At 43.4% G+C, this 12,365-nt stretch overlaps 1 protein-coding gene across 2 annotated transcripts in view; it reads right to left on the reverse strand.

Annotated features, from left to right (window-relative positions):
- Positions 1 to 12,365, reverse strand: part of LOC138528519 (cilia- and flagella-associated protein 337-like) — an 875,503-nt gene that overhangs the window by 395,758 nt on the left and 467,380 nt on the right. For both annotated transcript variants that reach the window (XM_069640251.1, XM_069640252.1), the window contains one exon: positions 1,578 to 1,637. In XM_069640251.1, the coding sequence (XP_069496352.1) occupies positions 1,578 to 1,637 (60 nt within the window). The remainder of the gene's footprint in view (positions 1 to 1,577; positions 1,638 to 12,365) is intronic.

Here is a 12,365-nt window from a genome sequence, read left to right on the forward strand (position 1 = left end):
CATCCTGAAGCAGAAGACTTTGATGAGCACAATGTGAACCACATCATTAATAGACCGTCTCATAGTGTCTGCGACGCAACAACTACAACCTTCCACATTTAAATGTGGTTGGTTGTATATGGTATTAATAAAATCAGTAAAATAATAGCATTACCAAAGAAGAGGAAGGCCGCAACATCCAATACCCCTCTGCTTCCCCACATGCCTGATGTAGGCCTCTTACAGGCAAATAATGCTATTTTGATGGGCAGTGTTGGTGGTCTGGTAGGAGGGATGTGGTGTTCAGTCTTTTGTCTACCTGTACACTCCGGAGCATGCCGCATCCTTGAGGGTGGTAAAGTAGAAAAGTACACAATATAGGGCCCATGGTGGTAACCATTGAAAAGGTAGTGCACTAAGAAGGTAGCGGAATCGAAGTTCTACGATGAAGGAAACGTACCCAGGTATCACTACCCAACTGCTGTACTACTCGAGCTGGGTTTGCGGGGGAGGAGTTGAAGGATCTGTAGATCATGGTGAAGAGCAGAGCAGTTCTGGGTAAGTCGATCTTAATGCACATGTTCTGACAATGGCAAAATACTAAGTGCAATATCAGAATTGCGAAGCACTTCTGCAGCAGAAGCAAAACTGTTTATGGTACATCGGACGGCAAACAGGCAATTAACTGAGCCAAAGTCAACCAATGACTTGGAGGAATGGTTCAGAGGCGAATAGAAAGCTATTTTTAACTGGCTGGAGCCATTCCTGAGTGCAATTGTTTTGTGGTCTACATTTTCTTCATTTGGAAACTCTAGCATCAATGTTGTTTGGGTCTTGGGGGAATCGCACACCTGTGGAAATTGGATAAGTAAGTTCATTGCCACTGTCTCATTATAAGGCTAGCACCTTCAAATATAACTGGGCGTCTAGCAGGAGCCAATGGAGCTTTCTGAGAATGGGCATGATGTGGTCATACGGCTGTCCTCCTGCTATTAAGTGAGCTACAGGATGTAATACAGCCCTCGAAGGAAGACTGTGGTAGCAGTCAGTGCTTTCCATGAGCCCACTCTGGAGAGCACCAGTGCCTGCAATACTGTCCTAAAGTCAGTCTGGGATATGTGTGCTGTGCTCTGCTCCCAGACCTCTAGGATATAAGTCCCTATTAATTCACATTTGGCTTTTTAAACTTGGCCCTTCGCCTTCAAAGTCTTCTAAACGGTTGTTGAGTTGTTTTTCTCTTAAAGAAATCTAGTGATCTCTTGTGACCTAGGCACATTAGTTTTGGACCAGATAAAGGTGATGCTTTGGTGCATTTTACTACCCTGCCCGTAGAACAGGTCAAGACTACTACAGCTGCCATAAGATTACAATTGATCCAGAGTGGACTGTAGTAATGTTGCAGAAATTACATTCTCCTTCATTTGCCAAATGGATAGCGTGAGCTTAGCCCTTATTCGATATTCCTGTCAATAGGATAAAAGCACTTTCATATACCATAGCATTATAAAGTCACACTGTAACGCTAGCTGAAATTGTTCATGGAATGGGTAATTTTACTCATCTTCAATTTTTCAAAGGTATACAAGCAATCTACTTACAAGATCATCCTGCCAATGAGGTAGAGGTTTCCAAAAGTGATGCAGATCGTCTTCAATATCCTTCAAATAAAGACATTTTAATTTATGATAAAGGTTTCAAAGGAGGGTTACACACATATTTTAGTATGGATATACATTGTTCATCTTATTCACACCTGCTCACTTTGCGCCAATGTTTTCACAATCACAGTAACTTCATCTGCATTGCTAGAGATCTTTGAAGCGCATTTGCAAAATAATTATATATGTGACCTCCATTAACAGACCCTCGAAGTGACCCTTCTCTTATTGCTTTTTTGAGCATTAGAACTAGGGAAACAAAGAACGTAGTGCCTAACACAGATGTTCCGTTTTGCAATGTGCTTTAAGACTCATGGAACAAGTATCTGAGCAACCACAACTGACATATATGCCCTATCATTCAAAAGAATACATGATGATTTTTTGTTTAATAGATGTGTATAAGACCCCTGTCAGTAAGCAGTTAGTACAACATTACACATTGAAAATGAAAACTGTAGAGAATATTGCAGTTTGTTTGCTTTGCTGAATTGTAAGTCACATGGGGAAATGGTAACCCTATTCTGATCTCAACTAACTTCCGTTTCACATCTAACTTTTAAATCTTCTTTTAAGGTTGTGAACACAACTTCAGTTTTAATATATTAAATCGGTATGAGAAATCCATGTACAGGTTCATAGTAAAATGCTTCCTTTACACTTAAATTCTGTGTTGCGTTGCTTACATTTGTAAGAATTGTTCCAAAAGTTCTATTTCCAACAAATGAGAAAATGTTGATTTAAACTACATCGTTCAATAAGTGATCTGAGCAGTTATAATATAACCCTCTGCATGAGGCTCAGAGAAATAATATAACAAGAACAGGTATATATGTATTCTGCCCTTGGCTCCTTCACGTTGTTTATTATTCCCCATTAACAAGCAGACATTATATGCTACCAGCCATCTATGCATTTCCTTTATCCGCTTTTTTGTGCCCAATGTTCACGATGACAAGTAGTTCACTCTCACTCTGCTAAAGATTTCATACATTATATATTTATTTGCATTTAAAAAAGCAAAACAACAAGTTAATCTTCGAGGTTTGGCTTTTGAGGTTATTTGACACCAGAGCCCTCTAAGGAGTATGTTTCTTATGTTCTTATGTTAGCTTTCAAAATTCCTGTTCCCCTCAGAGTGTGTCTATTTATTTTTTATATTTATTCAGGTGTTTTGTAGTGAGCCCAGATGTCATGTCCTTTTTGGGGCCAATTCCAGGAATTAGTCTGTTACTGTTTTTCAGGAGAGGTAAAAAATGTTCATCCAGGCATGGAAGAAAACATACATTGTCATTTGGTTTCCTCCATCAAGCTCATTGATAGGGAAGATACTGCCCCACTCATGAGCTGTAAACCAAGATTCGCCAACGTTGCTTATCTATGGACTGTCGCTGTCATACCAGGTTTTGAATTTGGATGTGTGGCTAATTATTTGACATTCGTTTTAGGACTTGCTGATAAAGGTTACACTAATTTGGTGCTAAAGGGCTAGCTCTGTTTCGATTCTACAGATCCTGGACCACGGGGAAGAGGAACCTACACTTCACAAGACTTAATCCTGGGCAGCAAAATGTTGGAAATTACACTCATTCTTTTCAACATTTTTCTTGGATTTTCAATATGACCTTCATCGGGTAGCGGTAGAATAGGTGCAACATTAGCACAATGAGACGGTTCTTTTTATTAAATGCTTAAAAATGCACATTCTCCGGGCTTCAGTCCCTCCCTATTGATTTTGAAAATAATTGGCATGAACTTTTTGTTGGAATTATAACAATCTTAAACCTAATTACAAACGTTGCATATAAATATAAAACAATTCAATGTCCTGAAGTTTCTAACAGCTATGAATTACAGTTTGTGGAACTATTCTATGCGTACACTTGTTTCACTCTTGGAGCTTCATCAGGGTTTTTCACTAGTGTACACATGATTATTTTTGACAATTGTGTACCAAATAAATAAACCACAAAATCATGCAATCAATTGCCCACATACATAAGGTAAAAACCACAAATGACGAAGAAATACAAAAAAGAAAAAATACAAGTTGAAACAACGTGTTAAACAGGGACAATAACCGACCTAAGTGAGTAATTAAATGACAAAGAACATGATTATATTATATTAAGTATGGTTCACTCTTTCTGCAATTGGTTGAGAGAGTCTGCACTTTGTATTTGCTTAATACTTATTCAATTGTTTATTTAATTGCATAAGATATTGTTAAGATTATCATCTCTTTTGCTTATTATCTTCCCAAATTACTATGGTGCGAAAACAATTCCACTTCTTGTGACATAGTACTTTATAGGGTCTTGCCTTGCGAAATAAAAACGTTTTTGGTTATCTTTTGCATCTCAATGAAGGTGATCTGTTCAATAAAAGGATGATTTTCAGAGGGGATGATGACACTGATAACTAATATGGAGATGGAGATCAAGAAAGGAGAGGAGGAGGTTGAAAAGATTTGTGTGGGGGTGAGGTGAAACACCAGTAAAAGAGAGTAGGTTGGTGAGCAGTTGTGAGGAGGAGAGATGGAAGATGAGAGAAGAAGGAGGAGGAGGGTTAAGGTGAGGTGAAACACCAGTAAAAGAGAGCAGTTCGGTGAGGAGTTGTGCGGAGGAGAGATGGAACATGAGAGAAGAAGGAGGAGGAGGGTTACGTTTTGAGGTGGCAGGGACGAACATCAGACAGAGTGAAGAGGAAGCTGGTGCAGAGACTTACATGGGAGAGAAGGAGGAGTGTCCTGCAGAATCATTTGAAGTAAATATTAATGGAGGACTAGAGGACATACCGAGAGAGGTGGTTTGAGGTGAATTCTTGGGAGAGGAGAGGTGATGAGTTCAGTAAAAGAGGTCAGAGGAAAGAGAATGGCATACCCTAAGAAGATAAAGCAGGGATGGGCGAAGCTCCAAACAAATGGAGAGGAGACAGGAGAAAGGCTTGAGAGGGAAACCCGGAAGAAGAAGACAAGAGTAAATAGAAGGGGAGGAACTGATCAGAAGCAATGAGAGAGAATCATACCTTGAGCCAATGGGGGCAGTGACAGGAGGTTGGGTGGAGGTACAAGCATGTGGTGAAATAGAGCAAAGGATAGAATAAGAGGTTCACAAAAGCCCCCGTTGGGAGATCATTATGAGTCATTGAGGAGGTAGACAATGGGCCTCATTCTGAGTTGGGCGGTAAGGGTTAACTGTCACCGGTAATGAGACTGGTGCCGTTAAACCCTTACCACCCAATTCCGAGGTCCCCTAGTGGTCTGACCACACGTCCTTTGCGGGTCCTGCTAAGGGACCAGGGTGCTAATAACGGGCCCGTAATTTACAGGACTGTAATTAGCGCCTTCGCCATTCCCATTGAGCCCTATGGGGGCTGAAATGGAATGGGGAATGGTTGGTTGACTGGGGACTTACCTGGTCCGCACAGGTCGGAATGTCCTGGTAAGTCCCCATTCACCCAGACAGGACACGGACCCGGGTTTGGAGGCAGCCATGGCACAAATAACGCCATGGCTACCTCCAAACTCGGAATGAGGCCCAATGTCTTAGTATTGGGAACTTAAGTCAGGACCTCTAGGCAGGGAGGAGAAGGAGACTCTCTGGCTGTATCTAGAGAAGACCATGGCAGGATCAGTGGTGGAAGCTATCAAACTTAGTTTTGCCTTGCCCAGCTATAGCTCTCCTAGCTCTCACCACTGGCAACCCTAATAAGTAGGTGCATGCTGGGTCCCAAGACCCAGCCAAAGGAATCTTCCTGGGGAAACAGAGGTCTTATTACAGATGGAGAAGAGAGGCTAGATCTCGGAAGGGATATCTGAATTGAGGAATTCTAAACACCAAAGACGTTTTGCACACCATAAAGTTTGTCAGACCCCCCAAAATGTTGTCTTGCGTGAAATCAGAGACTTTGGTTTGAGGCCCAAAGAGAAACCATACGGTACAGTGTTTGCGAGGACAATTTAAAACTCCCACAATAAACCAGTTGAAACGCATGACTTGTGTGAAGCATTTGTTACATCTTTCATGAGACAATGGTACTCTTGATAACTCTGGTTGCAGAGTGGAGCCTTTACCAGAGTGTCTTAATTTCTGTAGAAGAGCTTAGATGAAGATTGGGTTTCCAGAATAATGTATAGGAGGGGAAGAGTATGAAGTGTTACACATTCAACATTGTGGAATCGTTCTGTGATTCACCCCCATAGGCATGTGCTTGAGGTAGTGCGGGTTTGTGCACACAGTAACATTTGCGGAGAGCTAGCCTGACATATGGCTTTACATTTCTGAAAATGTATACTATAGCTTGGAAATCAGAACAGCAGGCACAGTATATGATGCAACACATTAACATTATCTACATAAAATTCATTTAGATATCATCAACAATGTCATTGATAATGAACGGTTGTATTGTTATCTGTGATTTCATGTGTGAGGTCATGAACAGTGCATTAGGGAGCGTTAAGGTTGGGTTATTACTTTGACTGGCCAGTGTTACGAATCCAGGGTGTTTGTCCATTGGCCGAAGGGGGAAGCCACCCCTGTTTGAGGCTGTCCAACGTACAATAGCTGCACATATGAGACCTGGAAAGACTGTTATTACTTCTGTTTTGAATACTCCTATTTTTAAACCACCAAACAGTGACACTTCTTCTGTATCTTTGTCTTTGGGTAATACTGGATCTCACCTGAATGCCAATGTCAAAGAGCATCAGCAGAAACTGCATATTTGGAACATCACTTTGGATTCCTCAAACTTTTTCTACAGGCAATGCTAAACATAGCTTGCACAACATAGTCAGCGAAGGAGACTGTGTTGTTTATTCTTGTGATGTTGTGATGTGTATAAGAGGAGAGACTCCTACAGAGGGAGGAGAACTCCTATGCAGAGGTAAGCCTCTGCAGAATCGATGTCCTGGGGGGCTGGAGCCATGCAGGGCAGCAGAGCCTGTGGCAGCAAGAAGGGTGAGCAAAGGGTTGGCATGGATTGAAAGTAAAACAAGAATTGTGAGCAAGAGCAAAGAAAGCTATCAAGGTCACAGGAGCTTAAGGAACCTGAGAGTAAGAAAACCCTAAGAAAGAGGGACTAAGAGAAATACTAACACTCTGTATAATGATTCAGAAAAGCTATCTAGGTTATAGCAACCTGAGAAACCAGAGGATGTAAATACACTATGAAAAGAGAGAAGGAAACAGACACAAATATTTTAATCGAGGCTATGAATTCCAAGGAAACGGCAAAACTACAGAAGTTTGGGTAATCCCAACACCTTCAAGCAAGAAAAGGCAAACACATTATTATTATTGCTTTTAAATCATCCTGGAGAAGTTGGATCGTTTTGTATCAGGAAACATGTGCATTTGAAATCTATACTTTGAGTTAGAGAGCAGGAAAGATAACCTGCTGGAAACAAGAAACCCTTGAAGACTATGAACTATCTACATGTGCATTGGGCCAGGCAGAAGCTCTGTTGATTGGCATTTACGTACACGCCCAGCAGTTCCAGCATTGACTTTTTAGATCTTGTGATTAGTATCACACCAACAGGCTTTTGTACACACACCTATCGCAAAGCTACAGCTGTGAATTCACTATTGCATGCCACCAGCTGCCATAGGAAGACAGCTATTTCCAACATCCCTAAAGGGGAATGTATTAGTGCCAAACGTAGCCAGACCCTAGATTATGAGGAGGAATGTAACAGGAGACTTAAGAGTTTCCTGCCCATGGGATACTTGAGAGACACCCTTCACAAAGTAGAACTCCAAGTGGCTCAAATACAGAGACCCACCCTTCTGAAACCTAGGGAGAAAGCAGTCTCCTTAGCTTAGATAATAACAAGCTTTGGTTTATTACCTGGTACAGCAGTAACAGTAATTTAGTATTTAATATTTTTAAAAAGACGTTGGCATCTCTTATTATTCGACAAAGACTTTAAAGGTTGGATTGAAGGTAAACCCAGCCTCACATATAGTAAAGCACCTATTCTAAGGAAAATCTTCAGTCGCTCTTTCTTGTCAGATTCACTAAAAGACACCAAGCATTGGCTGCAGAAGTGACAACCTGTTGGTTTCCACAAATACAGCACCTGTTCAATGTGCCGGTATGTGTTCAACATTGACACTGTTCATTTTGGTAAATTGGGGTCAAACCACATTTTTTTTTTTCCGAATATATTTTTATTGGTTTTGTACATACATTGCATCAACTGTTTGCAAATACATAAAGAGCGCTGCGCGCAGCGCGATTGAGTTTACAGGTGCACGTAGTAGAACAACAAGGACAATGTCCTTCATAACAAAACAACAATCATAACAAGTCAGAGGGCAGTTCATGGGTCGAAGCAAGTGTTTAGTCTAGCCCTGATGGGCAGTGATGAATTGCATGTGGGCGGAAAGGGATCCTAGTATGGGCTTTAGGTACTAAGTCGTTCTTAGATTGCGGTGAGCGATAGATTATTGGGGCATTGGAGCATCATTCCTGAGTTCATTAGCAGTCCGGACCCTGGGGCAATCTGTACCTCTGCTCTGCTTTGTCCCCTTTGTGTTTATTCGGTTTTGTCCATCCATCGTAGGGAGGGGGGTTGTCGTGCCAGACCTGGGAATTTCTGGGTGAAGTCCAAAAAGGGAGCCCATGTTTGGGAGAATTTGTCTCTGTTTCCGAACCGAAGGGCCGTAATTTTTTCCGCTGCAATTATGTCCCAGCATTTTGTCCACCACATTTGTACTGCCGGGCCCTCTGGGTTTTTCCACAGCCTAGCTATGGAGATTTTTGCGCCCGTTAACAGGTGGGAGCATAGCTCTGCTCTGTGCCCGGAGAGGGGGAATTGGCCCTCCCCGCTTGATCCCAATAGAACGATGCCCGGGTCCCATGGGATAGTAAGTCCTGTGATTTTATTGATGTGATCCAGCACTGTTTTCCAGAATTGAGTAGCCTTGGGACATGACCAGAACAGATGAAAGAGTGTGCCTTTGTCCGGGCATCCTCTCCAGCAAGCCGGGGGAATTGTGGGGTTGCATTTATTGAGTGTCTCCGGGGTCCGATACCACTTGAAGCATACCTTAAATGCCCCTTCCTTGTTGGAGACGCATTTTGAGCTTCTGTTTGCTCTTGCCCAGATGTGGTTCCACTCCTCCACCTCGATAGGCCTCCCAATGTCGTTTTCCCACTTCAGCATATATGGCTCTTTGCGGGATGGGTCTGTTCTGTCCAAGAGCTTGTAGAGGATGGAGATTCTGCCCTTTGGCGGGGACCCTGTGAGGGTGAGTTCCAGGGCTGTGAGGGCTCTGCTTCCGTGACGTTTCATCTCCCTGCTCGAGAGCCAGTGGCGGAGCTGGGAGTATCTGAATCTCTCGCTCTCCGGCACATCGAATTTCGCCTTGCAGGCCTCGAAGTCTAGTCTTCCTCGTAAAAGTCTTGTATTCTCTCCAGACCTCCATTTTTCCAGCTCCTAAAATTCCTGGGGTTACAGCCCGGGGTAAATTCTGGGTTTCCCCAGACCGGGGTGAGTGGGCCCGTCGTGCTTCGAAGGTTCCACAGTCGCGCCGCTTTCTTCCAGCTCCTTACTGTATTTTCAGTTGCCGCCAGGGGACCCCTGCCCTCGTTTGCGCTGGGTTCCTTAAGGTGTGGCAGCGAGGTTATTGGGCTTGGACTCCAGGCCTCCTCAAACTCCAACCAGCGAGGCTTAGATGTGGCGGGGAGCCAAGCGAACGCCGATGAGAGCTGAGCGGCCAGCACATATCTTGCAGCATCGGGCGCTCCCAGACCTCCCGTCTCCCGACCCCGGAGCATGACCCTCCGCGGGATGCGTGGCTGTTTCCCCTCCCAGATGTAACTCATGATATTCTTTTGTAGCTTCTGGATCTCTTGTTTCGGGATTGTGGTGGGTATGGCAGCACATTGGTAAAGGAGTCTAGGGATGAGGTTCATCTTCAAGGCCGTGATTCTTCCGAACCATGAGATCTCCTGCTTTTGCCAGCGTATGAGATCACCTCTGAGTTCTTTCAGGAGTGCCGGAAAGTTGGCTTTATATAATCTACTGGAAGCGCCGGGAAGCTGGACCCCCAGATACGGGAGGTTCTTTTTGGCCCAAGGGATCTGATATTCTTTCTCCAGGCCTGATACTAGCTGGCTAGGTAGATTGATGCTTAATGCTGTAGACTTGGTAAGGTTAACCTTAAAGCCCGAGGCTTCCCCGAATTCTAGTAGTTCCTTCCATAGGGCCTTCATGGATTCCTCTGGTTTGGTTAAGGTGAGGAGGACATCATCGGCGTAAAGGGCGGCTTTATATGTTTGGGACTTGATTGCCAGACCTTGGATCCTTGCATTGTGGCAAACTCTGATCGCGAATGGCTCCATGGAGAGGGCGAATACCAGAGGAGACAGGGGACAACCCTGTATAGTGCCTCTTGAGATTTTGATCATTTCAGACCTGACTCCATTCATTCTGAGGCTGGTGGAGGGGTGCTGATAGTTTGCTAATGTCCATTTTATGAAGTTTGGGCCGAAGCCGAAATGTGAGAGTGAGTTTCGGATGTAGCCCCAGTCAAGCATATCAAAAGCTTTGTGTGCGTCCAAGGATAGTATCATCAGTGCCTGCCCCCTTCTATTGGCAGATTCAATGACATTGATGGTTCTTCTTATGTTATCATGGGTACTGCGGCCGGGTATGAATCCCGTCTGGTCCGGGTGGATGATAGACGGAAGCAAGGGGGCCAACCTGTTCGCTAGGGTTTTGGTAAAAAATGTTTACGTCATAGTTCAGAAGGGAGATAGGTCTGTAGGAGGCGCACTGGCTCCGGTCCTTTCCAGGCTTCGGCAGTAGTACCGTTATTGATTCTTCCATAGAGGGGGTGGTCGTGCCTGAGGATAGGAATGAGTTGAATAGGGTGGCCAAGTGGGGAGATAGGATGTATGAACATTTTTTATAGAATTGGGCGGTAAGCCCATCTGGACCAGGGGTTGAATTTTTCAGTTTGGTTATGGTTTCACTAACTTCTTCTGCCGAGAAGGGGGCCTCCAGGGCCTCGAGTTGCGGGCATGGGACGGCTATTTGCGCTTCGGCTAGGTATTTGGCTTGTGCTGCTTCGGACGTGGGGACCCTCGACACAATCGTTCTGTGATGAGAAACCATGATTTCCATTTTCTCTTTGATGGAGTAACGAAGAGTCCCTTGTGCATCCGCGAGGCTATGGATGAGGTTTCTTGTTTGTAGCTTTTTTAATTTGTGGACCAGGAGCCAGTTTGCTTTGTTGCTGTGCACATAATAAAACTGTTTGGTGTATGTTAGAGCCCTGGCCGCTTTGTCGGCCAGATGCATTTCTAGGGAACGTTTCGCCCTCTGGAGCATGTGGCTAGCTTTCCTGTGTCAAACCACATTTTTGAGTTTATTAACTGTAAGACCAAATTTGTGATTACATTGGGAACACCATTGGGGATCTCAAGACCAGGATCTGGGAACACCTCAGTACGATTGGCAGACAGGAGTCAAAATATCCATTGGCCTTACATTGGCAGAAGAGTCACCAAAAGGTCAAAAAAGAGGATCCATGCTTTGTGGGACTTATGCAGGTATCAACATCAAAACGAGGTAGCAATCAAGAACTTACATTAAGGCAACTTGAAGCGTGTCTTATGTGTAAATACAGAATGGTCAGTGATGGACTGAACACAGACCATGAGTTTTCGTATTTCTATAAGTAAGCATTAGGTCCTGAGGGCACTTTTTAGATGTCAGTACATGGGATATATGACATATTGTTTGTTCTCAAATACAAGTCCCAATTGTCACATGCAGAACATTGTTTTGGTTAAATGAGCCTTCTAAAGACGTCCTTGGAATTTGTTAAAGTTGGACTACCCATTTTCACCTCTGCCTTCTATATTAACATGTTCGCTGGGGTTATTCAACTTACATGAATATATGTATTCCACGCTTTTGTGATGGATGCTTATCATAAGGTTTACTGCATTAGTTCATACTGAAATGAGGCTTTCAAAGTTCTATCATGTACAGGCATTTATGTGAATGGAGGGTTACTAACAATTTAATCATATCAGTTAATACTGAAATGAGGGTATCTATGTTGCATCATGTACAGGTATCTACATCTATGTTGTACCTATCCCTGTTGGGACATATACTCACTATGAGTCTGACTATAATAGCTTACGCTGGAATGGGGGTGCTTTTGTTGCATTTGGAATTCTGTTAAGATCTTTCACTTTCATTTTTCATATAAAAATGCATATTAGGATGTACAATTTAGGATATAGCCGTATTGTATATACGTGTTTGTATTTATTCACTTTTGAGCCGTATATATTCTCAGTGTGGGCCTGATTACCAACCGTTTACACCTTGGCCAATGCCAGGGAGCTCATTGCCAGAAGGGACCGCATACTCTTTCTCCTTTTTGTTGCTGATCCATGATGGAAATCCGATAGAATAATCTGAACCAGAGATTTGCTCGTTATCAGGTAAGGTCAGTTCAGGATTGCATTCAAATGAATGTTATCAATAACATATGTGACTCCCTATATGAACAAGAGTCACCAAGCTGGTGGTCTCCATTCACTCAGGGTTGACTTCTGGCCCCAGGCGGCGTTCCAGAATATTTATCGGTGCTGTCTGGGGTCGGAGTCTTGTAGGTGCAGAGTTGCCAAAAGGCAGAGCACATTTTTCGGGTAAGAAATAGAGAATTTGTTTCAATTATTTTTTATTGTCAT

This window comes from Ambystoma mexicanum, chromosome 7q (genome assembly GCF_040938575.1).
Source record: "Ambystoma mexicanum isolate Mex_15411 chromosome 7q, UKY_AmexF1_1, whole genome shotgun sequence".
NCBI lineage: Eukaryota > Metazoa > Chordata > Amphibia > Caudata > Ambystomatidae > Ambystoma > Ambystoma mexicanum.